The sequence below is a fragment of the Aptenodytes patagonicus genome, chromosome 1 (assembly GCF_965638725.1).
Source record: "Aptenodytes patagonicus chromosome 1, bAptPat1.pri.cur, whole genome shotgun sequence".
NCBI lineage: Eukaryota > Metazoa > Chordata > Aves > Sphenisciformes > Spheniscidae > Aptenodytes > Aptenodytes patagonicus.
The window spans coordinates 32,845,689-32,858,405 of NC_134949.1; the positions used below are offsets into that span (position 1 = coordinate 32,845,689).

Consider the following 12,717-nt stretch of genomic DNA (forward strand, 5'->3'; position numbering starts at 1 on the left):
TACGTGCCACTTTCATTTGTTTTCTAGATAAATGGCCAAGATGTCCAGAATCGGGAAGAGGCAGTGGCATTGCTCTCCAGTGAAGAATGCAAGAAAATTGTGTTGCTGGTTGCAAGACCGGAGATGCAGGTTAGACTAAATAGATGCACTGAGCCAGAACCCTGGTTATACCATACATTCAGTGCCGCTGTGAGTAATGAACTGCTGAGAAATAGGAATGGCAAAGTTCCTGACAAAAGGAGGAAACAGATAATTGCAGAGCTTTGCCCCTGTTTAGCCAACAAAGAAAATAACATGATATTACTAGGGCTTGTTTTCCCAAAACTAAGCAATTCCTTTCCAGCAGACAGAGTAAGCAGGTATACAAATAAAGCTGACAGCACTATTATGATATTAGTAAAATATGAATTAGAACTAGAAAACTATGTATTACTCGTTAGATGATTGTTATTTGTTCTGGGGATAAATTTCCCATACTTACCTCAGTCATTTATATGAACTTACACAAAGCTGTAGTTGGTCATTGGTGATGGCTCTGTTTATCCTATGCACTTATAAGCAGGCATGTAAACTGTTCATTTATGTACCATGGAACTTTCACTACAGTACCATGCAGCAAACCTGGATCTAATTGTTTTCAAAGCACCCTGGTCACAACAACCTGCTTGTACATTGCAAATCGTATCTTGGGAGGTGCATTTTCAAAAGCTTTTAGAAACATTTTTGTGGTTTTAAAAATAAAATTATGCCAATGCCAAGAATTTTGCCATGCCAAGAATTTTTCATATCATTGCAGGGGGCAGATGTTAGGTTGATCATCACGCTAAAGGAGAGGTAGAGTGGAAGAAGAGTGCTGTTTGTACTTCCCTTTATATTCTGTTCATAGGCCATTGCAAAGCAAAAAGACATTATATTGTCACTGTTCTCTCCATCTGCCAACAATTCAGAGTTGGTTATGTTGCCATTTGTCTCTCATGCTATTGATCTGATATTCTCAGTCTCGCTAGCTGCATACTCTGTATAAATTAAATTGAGTAAGTGTAATTCAGTGCCACTTGGAATCTCTTCTTGAATACGGTAGTTATAAAAGATTCACAATTTCAGCATTCATTTCCTTTATGTTTTTCAGGAATCTAAACAATTCCCATAAAACTGGTGACATAGTACAGCAAAAAAAGCCATGCATCAGTTTCTATTGCAAAATTGTAGCCCTCACTGGAAGTTGCAGAAGTTTTGGAAGAGTTATTTCAAGATTATTCTTACTATTTTTCACTAAGATTTTGTTTTTCAGTAGGGAACAGAAACCCACCTACTTATAAAATACATGCCCAGGGAAAGTTAATTCTCTGTATTTGTTTAGACTGGTCAACATGAAAAAGTTACATCAATATGAGTTAAGGAATTACTTAGCTGTACCAATATAGCTTCCTATATGGATGCTCCTTTCAAATTATATAAGTGTGGTTTGGTTTGGGTTTGGGGCTTTGGTGTTGGGATTTTTTTGTTTAATTTATGTGTTTTAAGAACATATTCATACAAAACTGAAGAAAAAGCCGTAGTATGTCAGAAATCAGGCTGTCCACAAACTGATTTCTGGTAGTTGTGCTGCTTTGACTCTGGTAAAAGACAGCAGGATTAAGCAGGCTTTTATTTCAAGATAGAAAATGGTGATGGCAGTATTACAATCTTGAAAGGTGACTGCTGAGCACATTCATTCGGTAACAGGGAAGAAAACCTTCTCTGACCATTTATTTGTGCAGTGAATACCGATGAATAATTAAGTTTTGAAACAGAGCACCGGAGGAGCACACAACCTGTTTAATATGTAAGCAAATGGCACAGGCATGTGCATTCACATGTGTGTATGTGCACACAGTGTATGTAGTGCACGTGTATACTAAGCCATATATTATTTTTATTCTAAAAGCTGTAACATAACATAAGCATTCCCATTAGTTAGGTACTGGGTCTGCCATGATCAAAGCAGCAGATTTGCCCAAGTGAGATTCATCTTTTGTCCTCCAGATTTGTTAATCTCTGCAATTTCCTCAAATGAGGGAAATTCAACTGCGTCCTTTATGGTAGAGGAAGGCTGTGTCCATGCTTTCCTTGGGAAAAAAAAGCAAACAAGACAAGTAAACAAAATTAGTGGCCAGTACCAGATGTTTCAGAGAATAGTTTGGAAGTCCCATTAAGGACAAACATAAAAATTACATGTCCAAGAAAAAAAGCCTCCTTCTAATCGCAAGGGGATGGCTTTAGAGGCTGGCTTTGCCAAGGGAAATGGTGAAAGGCTTATGTTCTTTATAAGAGGAAAGATTTCACTGGCATGGGCAAAAACATATCAGAGTTTGTGAAGGAAACAGTGGTTTCCTGCCAGTATTCAGCTAGAAGTGCCATACAGCATCAATCACTCCTTGTGTAGCTTTGAACTGCTACTTGCTGGTTTCGTGTAACTTTTCTGACTGGCATCTGTGGCCAGAGCTCTCCTGGCTTTGAGGCAGTGGTACTTCTGGTGAACGTGTTGGCCCATGTTACGTTGCTCATGCTGTCTTGGGACATGAATAGTTGGTACTCTTGTAATTGTCTAATGCTGAGACTTTTACCTTTTAGCATCTTTTTGTCACCTTCTTCCCCTGGTTCCTTCACCAGCAACAAAACAATAAGTGTTTCCCTTTTGCCACGATCTCGTCATTATAGCCAGGAGTGCCACTGACCAATATTTTCCTTTTCGACGCAGTGTGCCGTCTGGCAAGGGATTACAGATACAAATGAATGTGTTCCACATGCACACGTGCACAATGAACAAAATGGGAAGAGTAGCATTTTAGGCCAGGGGTGCCTGTTTTATCAGTTTAGAAAGATGTGAAGTGTGCAAAGTGGGTGCAGGAAGAGGACATACTCACTTGACAGAAAACATAGCATCCCCTCCTGTCCTTTTGCAACACTGTGTTCACCAAATGTCAAAGTATTATTTTGCACTTGGAGAAAAAAACAAACAAACGGGTAAGCCTTGCTTCCAGGCACACCACGAGAACAAAAATAACCTCCCTTCAAATCACCGCATCTTTCTGTCACCCTCTTCTGTTTGTTTGTTTACCTGGAAGATCAATGGGAAAACGGTGACAGAAACGCAACATAAGGTTTCTATTGAGGTGGCGGCAGCAGGGCACAGCGCTGGGACGGAGGTTGTTAGAGGAAAAAGCCCGGTTGCCTCCTGGCCCTATTAGTAACGTTGCCACTCTTTCAGCACAGGGGCTCTCGGCAGTAATGAACATGACAGCTTCAGGATTATGCGCTGCGCCTTTCATACCTTTTGAAAGGAAATAATGTCTGTGCTGTGCAGTCTCCTTCATTATGAGAGAAAATCAGTCATACTGTTTCAAGAAAGGATAAAAGGCATGAGTCCCATTTTTTTCATCCTTCTTTTTCTTCTTCTCTTTTTGAGACGCGAACTCCTACCGCCTGGCTTTCTGAAGAGAATCATTAGGATAAAAAGAACTAGTCAAGCATTGCCATTTGGGTTTACCCTGTTTTAGCATGTGTCCTTGCTAACATAATATAATGTACTAATGTATTCGTTGCAGCTGGAAGAAGGGTGGCTGGATGATGAAAGGAATGAATTCTTAGAGGAGTTAAACTTGGAAATGTTGGAAGAGCAGCATAATGAAGCGATGCAGTACACAGCCAACGAGGTGGAGCAGGTAGGACTGCTACTAAATGTATCATTTGAAATTTTGCTAGGTATACTTTTTTATTAATAGAGAATGAAATGGTATGCTGTAAAATGGAGTCAAAGGCTTTGATAGAATTCTGTCTCTAAAATGCTATGAACTCCGGCACGCTATAGGTAAGGAAAAGGAGAAAAATAGATGCTTAGGCCCAGTATCACAAGTAAGCAAACAATTTAGGAGGCTGTGATAAGTGCAGATTTCTCATTTTCTCTGAACTCTCAGAATAATATTGCTTTCCTTCTTTAATTCTGAAGTGTTTGGCATTTATGTTGTTATATTTTATGTCAATTTTTTTTTTTTAATGAATTGTATCAGTGTGGCAACTTGAGCTCCAAGTTGAGATAGATGTCCCTCTTGTATGCATGTGAGGTATGAGCCAGCCCTTGCACCAGAGAGCTTGCAGAACAAGATGGAAGAGGTGTTTAAAATAAACAACAGGTGTTTTGGTAATACAAGTGTATTTTTCTTATACCGACAGCACACAACTTGGCATTTGTTTTGTTAATGGAGACAAATAAGCATATTGTTAGCATAGTCTCAGCTTGCTGCTATCCCGACTTTTACCTGCCCATATGTGCTGTAAGCACTGTGACTATGGCAAAGATGCATGTGTACCCCCAGCCATACAGTTTCATCAAGGGATGGGTCTTCTCAGTTGTACTTTATTGTGGAAGGCATAAGTGACCTTATCCACACCTGAATCAGATGATCTGTCAGCATGCACACCTGTGTGGAGCCAAGGAAATAAAATCCAATGTCATGTCCTGGCTTCTGTATATGTACAGCTGGGGAGAAACTGTTTTTCCTCCCACAGAAATTTGTGACTTACAATTTTTTCCCCATTCTGAATTGCTCGAAAGCAGAGCCTGAGGCATTTTTCTTTGAAGTGGAGAGAGGGAGAAAGACTGTGAAAGCCTTCCTTCTTCTGGCTAACAGGAGCTTATTTGGCTAACAGGAGACCTGGCTTCAAATTCCACGTTCAGGGCCTGAACGTGCATCTAGCCTGTTTCCTCTTCACCTCCCCTCCAGCCTTGATGCTGGGCTATTGACTAGGTGATAGCTCCTATTAAAGCTATTCACTGTACATAAATGAAATATTCATGAGGGCATGGACACTAACAGAATAATTAAGTCAATTATCTGGAATATGATAGATCAGTTTACAAATCCTTGATCTTACAAGCATTTAATTATTTACACGAAGTGGAATAACTCCAGGGTCAGAGTTGAAGGGAGCCTTGCAACAGGATATATAGTGGCCTTTTAGTTACGACCCTCTTTTCCAGGCAGTGATCCAAGCCTCAGTTTCCCAGGTTAAATGTGCTAACTACTGCACTGCTAGCTACTTTGAACTGATATTTGCATCTTGTTTATTTTTTTAACCACAAATTTTATCTCGGATAGCAAAAGATTTCCTGTCAGAAAGAACACTTGTTCTTCACAAAGCAATTTCCTTTGCATAGTGACATTTTCACACAAACCAGCACTTCTGGAGGAAATTCTTGAGCAGGTCTATCTACAAACCCGTACTAGCCCCTCATACAACGTGTTGGGGCCTCTGAAATCACTTCACAGTTGTGACCTTCCACTCCCAAGTTCTTGTCAAGCTTTGGCTTTTTCACTGAATTTGGGTTGCGAATAGTGTTAATTATTGAACAACGGTGTTCTGTGAAGTGGTTTCACAGAAGCCATTGAGATTGCTTATCCCCCATTGGGATCTTATACTAAGGATAGGGTTTTTTTTCCCTGTTGAGATTTTATGTTACTGTAGAAGAGACCTACACTTGAAAAAATTATGGTCACTTGTGCTCTGTCGGTGTCTGACGTTGAGTTACTCGAAGTAATTCTAGGACAGCCAGACGTTTCTTTGCCCTTCTGATGAGTAATTGAATCAACCAAATGCAGTTTGGTGTGTAATGGGGCATCAGTAATTTGTGACAGCTGCTGTCTCTCTAGACTCTAAGTAGCGACTCGGCAAGTCAGAAAACTGGTTCTTTACTCCTTGTTAGGCTGGGAAACCTAGCAGTTTTCTGAGGTGAATCACATAATCCATCGGAGCAATGAAAACACATTCATTGCAGCTGCCAGTGGCCAAGCTGAGTATCTTCAAGCTCCTCGGTTGGCCATGGAGATTTCGCTCTAACACCAGCCTTGATTTTTGTGAACCAAAACACAGTCCTTTGCCTTCATAATCATCTGTCGTCATGAATCTTGCGAGCTGCAGGAATGAATACATGCTATAGCAGAATATCCTTCCAAATACGAGTCTGTTTTACAGAATGCCATTTTAACATTTAGTATGAGCTGTCACAGAAAAATCTGGTACAGTTTGTAATAGAAGAATTAAGTGGATAGTTGTGTCTTTTCTGTATGTTTTTTAGCCACTCTACAGAATTTAATCAAGAATTGTATCTTCTCTGTATAGAATAGTCCAATAAACCTTGAGGAAAGATGTAATTCTCCAGTTTTTATAACTCATTGTATTCCTTCCCCTTTACAACATCGCAGTTCATTGTGCAGCAGAGATAACTTTCAGAAGAATACCATACATTTGCCATGCAGAAACTCTTATCGGTATCATGGAATATATCAAAACCTATTAAGAAGAGAAAGAATTGGATAAAAAAATTAATTTGAGTTCATTCAAAGCTGAAATGCAGTGAAAATATCTGGGGGAAATTCTTTTTTGAGAGAGGCCTGTTTTAAAAGAACAGCATTGTTTGCAGAAGAGCATTTTTCCCTTTTAGTGAACCACTGAAATCAATCTCAGTCTTCCCTCATGGCTGGAGTACCTCGTGGTTAGCCTGCCACCGGAGATTCCTCTCACTATGGTCAGTCTCCCTCTCACTGTCAGACTGACCGGAGATCCCAGCAGCTACATTTATTAAAACCTTTGACTGAATCTCACTGCCTTCAAACTTTAGCAGCAGCCTGGGTTTTGAGTCCCAATATACATCATAAGTTGTAAAATGAGAATAGAACAGTGCCTGAATTCCTGCAAGATTAGCCATTTTATAGGCATGAATGCTTGCTGGAGCTGAAATGCAGAATCTTTTGAGGTTCATTTATTGCTTGATTGTACGCACCGCCAGGTTTGCCTTCTCATTATCTGAGTTCTCACTGCAAAGATGAGGCCTAAGGAGCCCTTTGGTATTTCAAACAGAAGTAATTGTAAAAGAGATTGACAACGTATGTTTGAAAACAAACACTTTGTTTGGAATAGATAATAGATAACACTGACAAAAGCAACGCACTGACAATTGGAGACTATCTCTTGTTTTTCAGAAGGGACTTAACCTGGAATTAGGCTTGCTACCTTTCAAAATAAAATTAAAATAATCTTATATTGTAAAAGACTGCTCAGTCTGCACATGTTTCTTCCTGACAAGGAGGGGAACCCAAAGTGACCACCTGACATTCAGGTACCTGTACTATAGACACTTAGATTTGGTGAAATCAATCCCACCCATCTGATTTCTGTTAAACTGGAAAGATGGGGTTTGCTTTGTTTACATCTTTTGTGTGTGTGTTAATTATGGATAGTGTAACTTGAGTAGATGGCAGTGTATTATATTCACTCAGTCTAAATCAAGTGGAAGTTGAAGGACCAAAGTTTAAATTGTTGATAAAAGTGGTGTGGAAAACAAGAGTCACTAATTCTGAAAGTGTTGATTGCGTGGGCCCAAGCTGTAAAGTCTGTTTCAACACTTATACAAATAGATACATTAAGGGATTTTTCAGAAATGCTGAAATATATGCTTTGGTGGTGTAGCACCATGCTGGAGACATCATGGAGCTCAGCTTCTGTAAGCTGTATAACTGTGCTAGTGCTAACACAGTATGGATAAACCCTCCTTAAGGGGTAAGATGAGTTTAGTCATATGAATGCACGCTGTGCTACATCACTCACCCTCAGGGTCAGCGAGCAGATCCTGGCCTTCCTCGTTTGCTAGTGTGGATGGAGCCCTGCATTTGGGTGGGCACCCAAATTGCTGGCTGTTCTGCAGCACAGCCCTCCCAGTGTCTGGGGGGGCTATTCTCCTTTGTGTCAGTAATTATTTTCCAGAGCAGTGAGAAGCATGGGTTACACAGGGCAGTGGCTCGAGTGCAGTGTAGGTGACCCAGACTAGAGTCACTTCTCTGCTGAAAAGTTTGGGGGAAGAAGAGGTCACTAGAAGCTGGAACAGCTCCAAAGCAGGTGAGAGAAGGGACCAGAATGGCTTATGTAGCAGCACTCACCTGGAGGAGGTAAACTAGAAAAATACGAAATTAAACCTAAATCTCCAGCATTCCCGGTGAATGCCCTGACCACTTGGCTGGTTGGGGTGCTCTTCTTTCTGGTTACTCTTGGTTTTCATGAAGAATTCTCTAGACATTGGGTTTTTTCTCTGTGTGAAATATGACATTTGGAATTCCTAAAAAACAGGTGATGTGGGAAGACATTGCATTCCCACCACTTCTCCAGCTACTCCTGAAAATGGAACTAAAGTGTTGCAGCCACTTTGGAAAAATATAACAAGAGCCTTAACAAAAAATCTTCCAATATACTTTATACGCTTTCACAGCAATGCATAAGCTGAGAAAAGAAAGAACAGATAAATGATAATTATAGAACAATTCTGCAATAGTTAGTTATTTAGAGTGTTACTGGTACTACGCTTCATATTGCTTCTTCCTGTGACAACAAGATACCCTTGTTTTTTAAGCAGGTAAGTAGAAAGATCTGAGAGGATCTCAGATCAGGAAAATACGTACCATTGAATTCTTAAAACTTGCAGAATTTTCATGAAAATCTGCCTTTGTCCCTTGCAGTTTCAAAATCTAGTTTCTAGAAAATTCTGACCCTACAACATCAAGAAGCATTGAACCTTTGCATGATCCCTTGAACAACACTGAATACATTCTGTCCCATGACATTTAAATTCAAGGGGAGACTTTCTCCCCGTTTGGGGAGAGTGAGAGATAGTAGTTGGCACATTGCCAGCATGGCTGCCAAAGCTACATGAGAGTTACAGGTTTATTGTGCATTTTATTACCAGCTGCACGTTGTATGTGCAACAGGATGAGTGTAAAAGGTATGCTACGATTTTGCAAGTCTTGTCTGACAACAAATTGCTAAAGCATCTTTTCAGAGATTTTTAACTGGTCTATCACAGACACTGAATTCTCCTGGTGTTGTGTTCCTTTCAGTAGTTATTTTATTCCACTATTACGTTGCATTTGGGGGGTGGAGGTTATTTTTGTTTTTCTGAGACTAGGCCATTATTTTTTCCTAACAATTGCAGAAAGGAAACCAGTTGAAGGGTGTGGGATCATGAAGAGAGGAGAAAGAATGAGACAGGAGATAGGAGACACATTTTCATCCTGTTTTACTGTCTGTCAAAGTAGAGAAAAAGGGAATTGGTCTCTGTGGCATCTTTGAGTTTGTTTCCTTTCACTGGGTGCACTGTACCTTTTTTCTCCCTTGATTATTACTACCATTATATATAATTATGCAATTATACCTCCTAAAAGAGAAACGGCGCTTGGTTGGTACTATGTACATTTAGATATTTGGTGAACAGGCCGTATAAACTGCACTCTGCATGATTGCTCTGTAAGGGGAATTGGGGGGAATTCTTTGCTTATCCAGTTTGAAAAATAAAAAGCATCTGTCTCTTCAGAGAGTATCTGAATGTATCTCACATTCTTTGAGAATATAAATAGTTTGAGAATATAAATAGGTTAGGTACAATGAGTGGAGTGTGAATTAAAAAACAACAGTCTATAAAAGCTTGACATTATGCCCATGGCAAGCACTCAGTGTTGTTCTACGCTTAATGGTAAAAAGCTGTTTTTATTTCTAAGGAATATAAACTCTAACTAGGGAACAAAAATGGTCTCCAGGGATCCAACGGAGAGAGGTCTACTTGAGCAAAATCCTAGAATTCAAAATGAACAGTCTTTTGGAAAAAGACTACTGAAAACAAGAAGTGTGACAGAGAGCCGTGGAGGGTGTAGTGGAACAGGCTAGCCCTCTGCAGGCTTCAACCCTGCCCGTCTCCATGGAGCAAACAAGGAGTTCACTGGTAAAAAAAACCAAACAACCCACTGATGAAAGTAGTCTTTGCACCCTTTCAGATTGTATTAGTCATTGTTTGATTGGCTGCTTGCTCTATTTTTTTGAAGTGATACCAGTACTGAAGCTTTTTCCCAAGTTTGAGAAGATTTCAGCTCCACCAGACTCTGGCCATAATCCAGAATCAAAACCAGTATACCATCTGGTGATCATTATCTTTAAGCACTGCAAAGAGATGGCTTAGCTAGAGAGGGAAATATTTCTTTCCGGACTTTAGAAGATATGTCACTAGTGCTGTAATTCATCTACTTCACTCAGTATGGCCACCACAGCATGACTCTCAGAAATGTTTAAAAGCTATGAGCAGTAGGACTGCTGTTTAGTGATCTGTTTTAATTCGGCTTAAATCAGATCCCAGCTGTTTAAGCAAAACAGAGCTGGAAAATATTCTCATGTAATATGGTCTGCATTTGATAATCATTTTGGTTTGCTTGTTTTTTTAGCCAAAGAAACATGAAGAGGAGGATGGCACTACAGACACTGCAACCTCATCATCCAACAATCATGAGAAGGACAGTGGAGTGGGACCTACAGATGAAAGTCTGCGTAATGACGAGAGCTCAGAGCAAGAAAATGCACCTGAGGAGCAGAACAGCGCTACCCTGCAGAGCAAACGGGAGCTGGGCCACAGCCAAGATACATTAGGAAGTGTTGAGCTCCAATGCAATGAAAGCTTTGTGTCTGGGGAATACATTGAGTCTGATTTCATAGGAAACCCAGAGGAGGAATGTGAAAGGTTTCGGCAGCTGTTGGAACTGAAGTGCAAGATTCGAAACCACGGGGAGTATGACCTGTATTACTCGAGCAGCACAATAGAGTGCAACAGAAGAGAGCAAGATGGAGTGGAGCATGAGCTGCAGCTACTCAATGAGGAACTGAGAAACATTGAACTCGAATGTCAGAATATTATGCAAGCTCACCGGCTCCAAAAGGTGAGGGATCAGTACGGAGACATTTGGGCTTTACATGACGAAGGGTTCAGGAATTATAACACCAGCATAGATGTACAAAGAGGCAAACTGGATGACATCATGGAGCACCCTGAGAAGTCTGACAAGGACAGCTCCAGCGCCTACAACACTGCCGAAAGTTGCAGGAGCACTCCACTGACTGTGGAGCGATCCCCTGATAACTCTCTCCAGAGGATGATCAGCATAACCAACAGGAAAAACCTGAGGAGCACAATCGTGGCTAATCAGTCATCCTCAGGACAAAGCAACAGGGAGACAACCTCAGCCAAAACCAAACCCACTGAGCAAAACAGTGCTGCTGAGGATGCAGTGCTGGCATCAGAAAGCAGCAAATTCACAGACCAGGAAAAGCAGAGCAGCGAGCACATTCCCTACCTGTCTCCATATCACAGCTCTTCTTACAGGTACGGGAATATACCTGCTCATGCAAAGCATTATCAAAGCTACATGCAACTGATCCAGCAGAAGTCTGCTGTGGAGTACGCCCAAAGCCAGCTCAGCCTGGTGAGCATGTGCAAAGACTCACAGAAGTGTGCGGAGCCCAAGATGGAATGGAAAGTGAAAATAAGGAGTGATGGGACGAGGTACATCACAAAGAGACCAGTTCGAGACAGAATCCTGAAGGAACGTGCCTTAAAAATTAAAGAGGAGCGCAGTGGGATGACGACAGATGATGATACGATGAGTGAGATGAAGATGGGTCGCTACTGGAGCAAAGAAGAGCGGAAGCAGCATTTGGTGCGAGCTAAGGAGCAGAGGAGGAGGCGGGAGTTCATGATGAGGAGCAGGCTGGAATGTCTTAAGGAAAGTCCGCAGAGTGGCAGCGAGGGCAAAAAGGAAATTAACATTATTGAACTGAGTCACAAAAAGATGATGAAAAAGAGAAACAAGAAAATCTTGGACAACTGGATGACAATCCAAGAACTGATGACACACGGTGCTAAATCTCCAGATGGCACAAGAGTGCACAATGCCTTTTTATCAGTTACTACTGTATGAACGCAACTTCTTTCAGAGAGTATACTACCAGTTTAGGTAGAGTACGATTGCCTCGTTCAATGTGGCATTTTTATATATTTTGTGACTGTTTATAGTTTGACCTTTTTTGTAAGCAAAATTACCTGGTAATTTTTCATTTGTTTTTCATATAACGGTACCTTCTTTATCTGGCAGTCTTTCTTTATCCTGCAATATATTCATATTATTCATTTGTAGAAAAAAAAAAGAAAAAGAAAAGCAAAACAAAAAAAGTGGAGAAGCCAATTAATTTCTTAACCTAATACATATCCTGTAAGTTAAGATCTGGATTTATTTCTCTAGTTTTCTTTTTTCTACTTTAGTAACAATACAATACCAAACCAAAATGCTTTATACTGTATCCTTGACTTAACAAGTTTTAAAGTTTTACATCTTAGATTGCATCTCTTTATAAATCATATGCCACATCTCATCGTATAGATAAGAATGACATTTTTCCAACTACACATTGTACAGTACATTTAATCTGTAAATTGCAATTGTATTTGTCCAAGTAAAGTGTAGGTGGGAAATTCTCCTGTGTTATGTAGTGGCATTGGTCATGTAGCTGGGCAGTATGTGATAATTGTGAAGATGAAAGAGAAATAAATTATTGCTTATCTTTAAGAAAAAAAAAAGCCAAGAGTTCTTTGATTTAAATTGAACATTTGCCTTTAAAGGATGAGTCATTTCACTATGCATGATATTTACAGCATATAGAGATTTCAAGAACACGGGACGGAATTCCATAGACTAGTTCTTATGAATTAGCTTTTCATTTTGCAGAACACGTAAGAGTGAGTGGGTCTTTCTGGCTTTCTCTTACCTGCTATTATTAGTTGATTGAATGATTCATTGATATATTACTGTGTTGTAT

General features: G+C 40.2%; 1 protein-coding gene across 2 annotated transcripts in view; it reads left to right on the forward strand.

Moving 5' to 3' along the window:
• The window catches only part of PDZRN4 (PDZ domain containing ring finger 4), a 258,759-nt gene extending 246,287 nt beyond the window's left edge, over positions 1-12,472 (forward strand). For both annotated transcript variants that reach the window (XM_076331316.1, XM_076331326.1), the window contains 3 exons: positions 28-129; positions 3,588-3,704; positions 10,296-12,472. In XM_076331316.1, coding sequence (XP_076187431.1) covers positions 28-129; positions 3,588-3,704; positions 10,296-11,822 — 1,746 coding nt within the window. In that variant the 3' untranslated portion in view covers positions 11,823-12,472. The remainder of the gene's footprint in view (positions 1-27; positions 130-3,587; positions 3,705-10,295) is intronic.
• Positions 12,473-12,717: the final 245 nt, after the last annotated feature.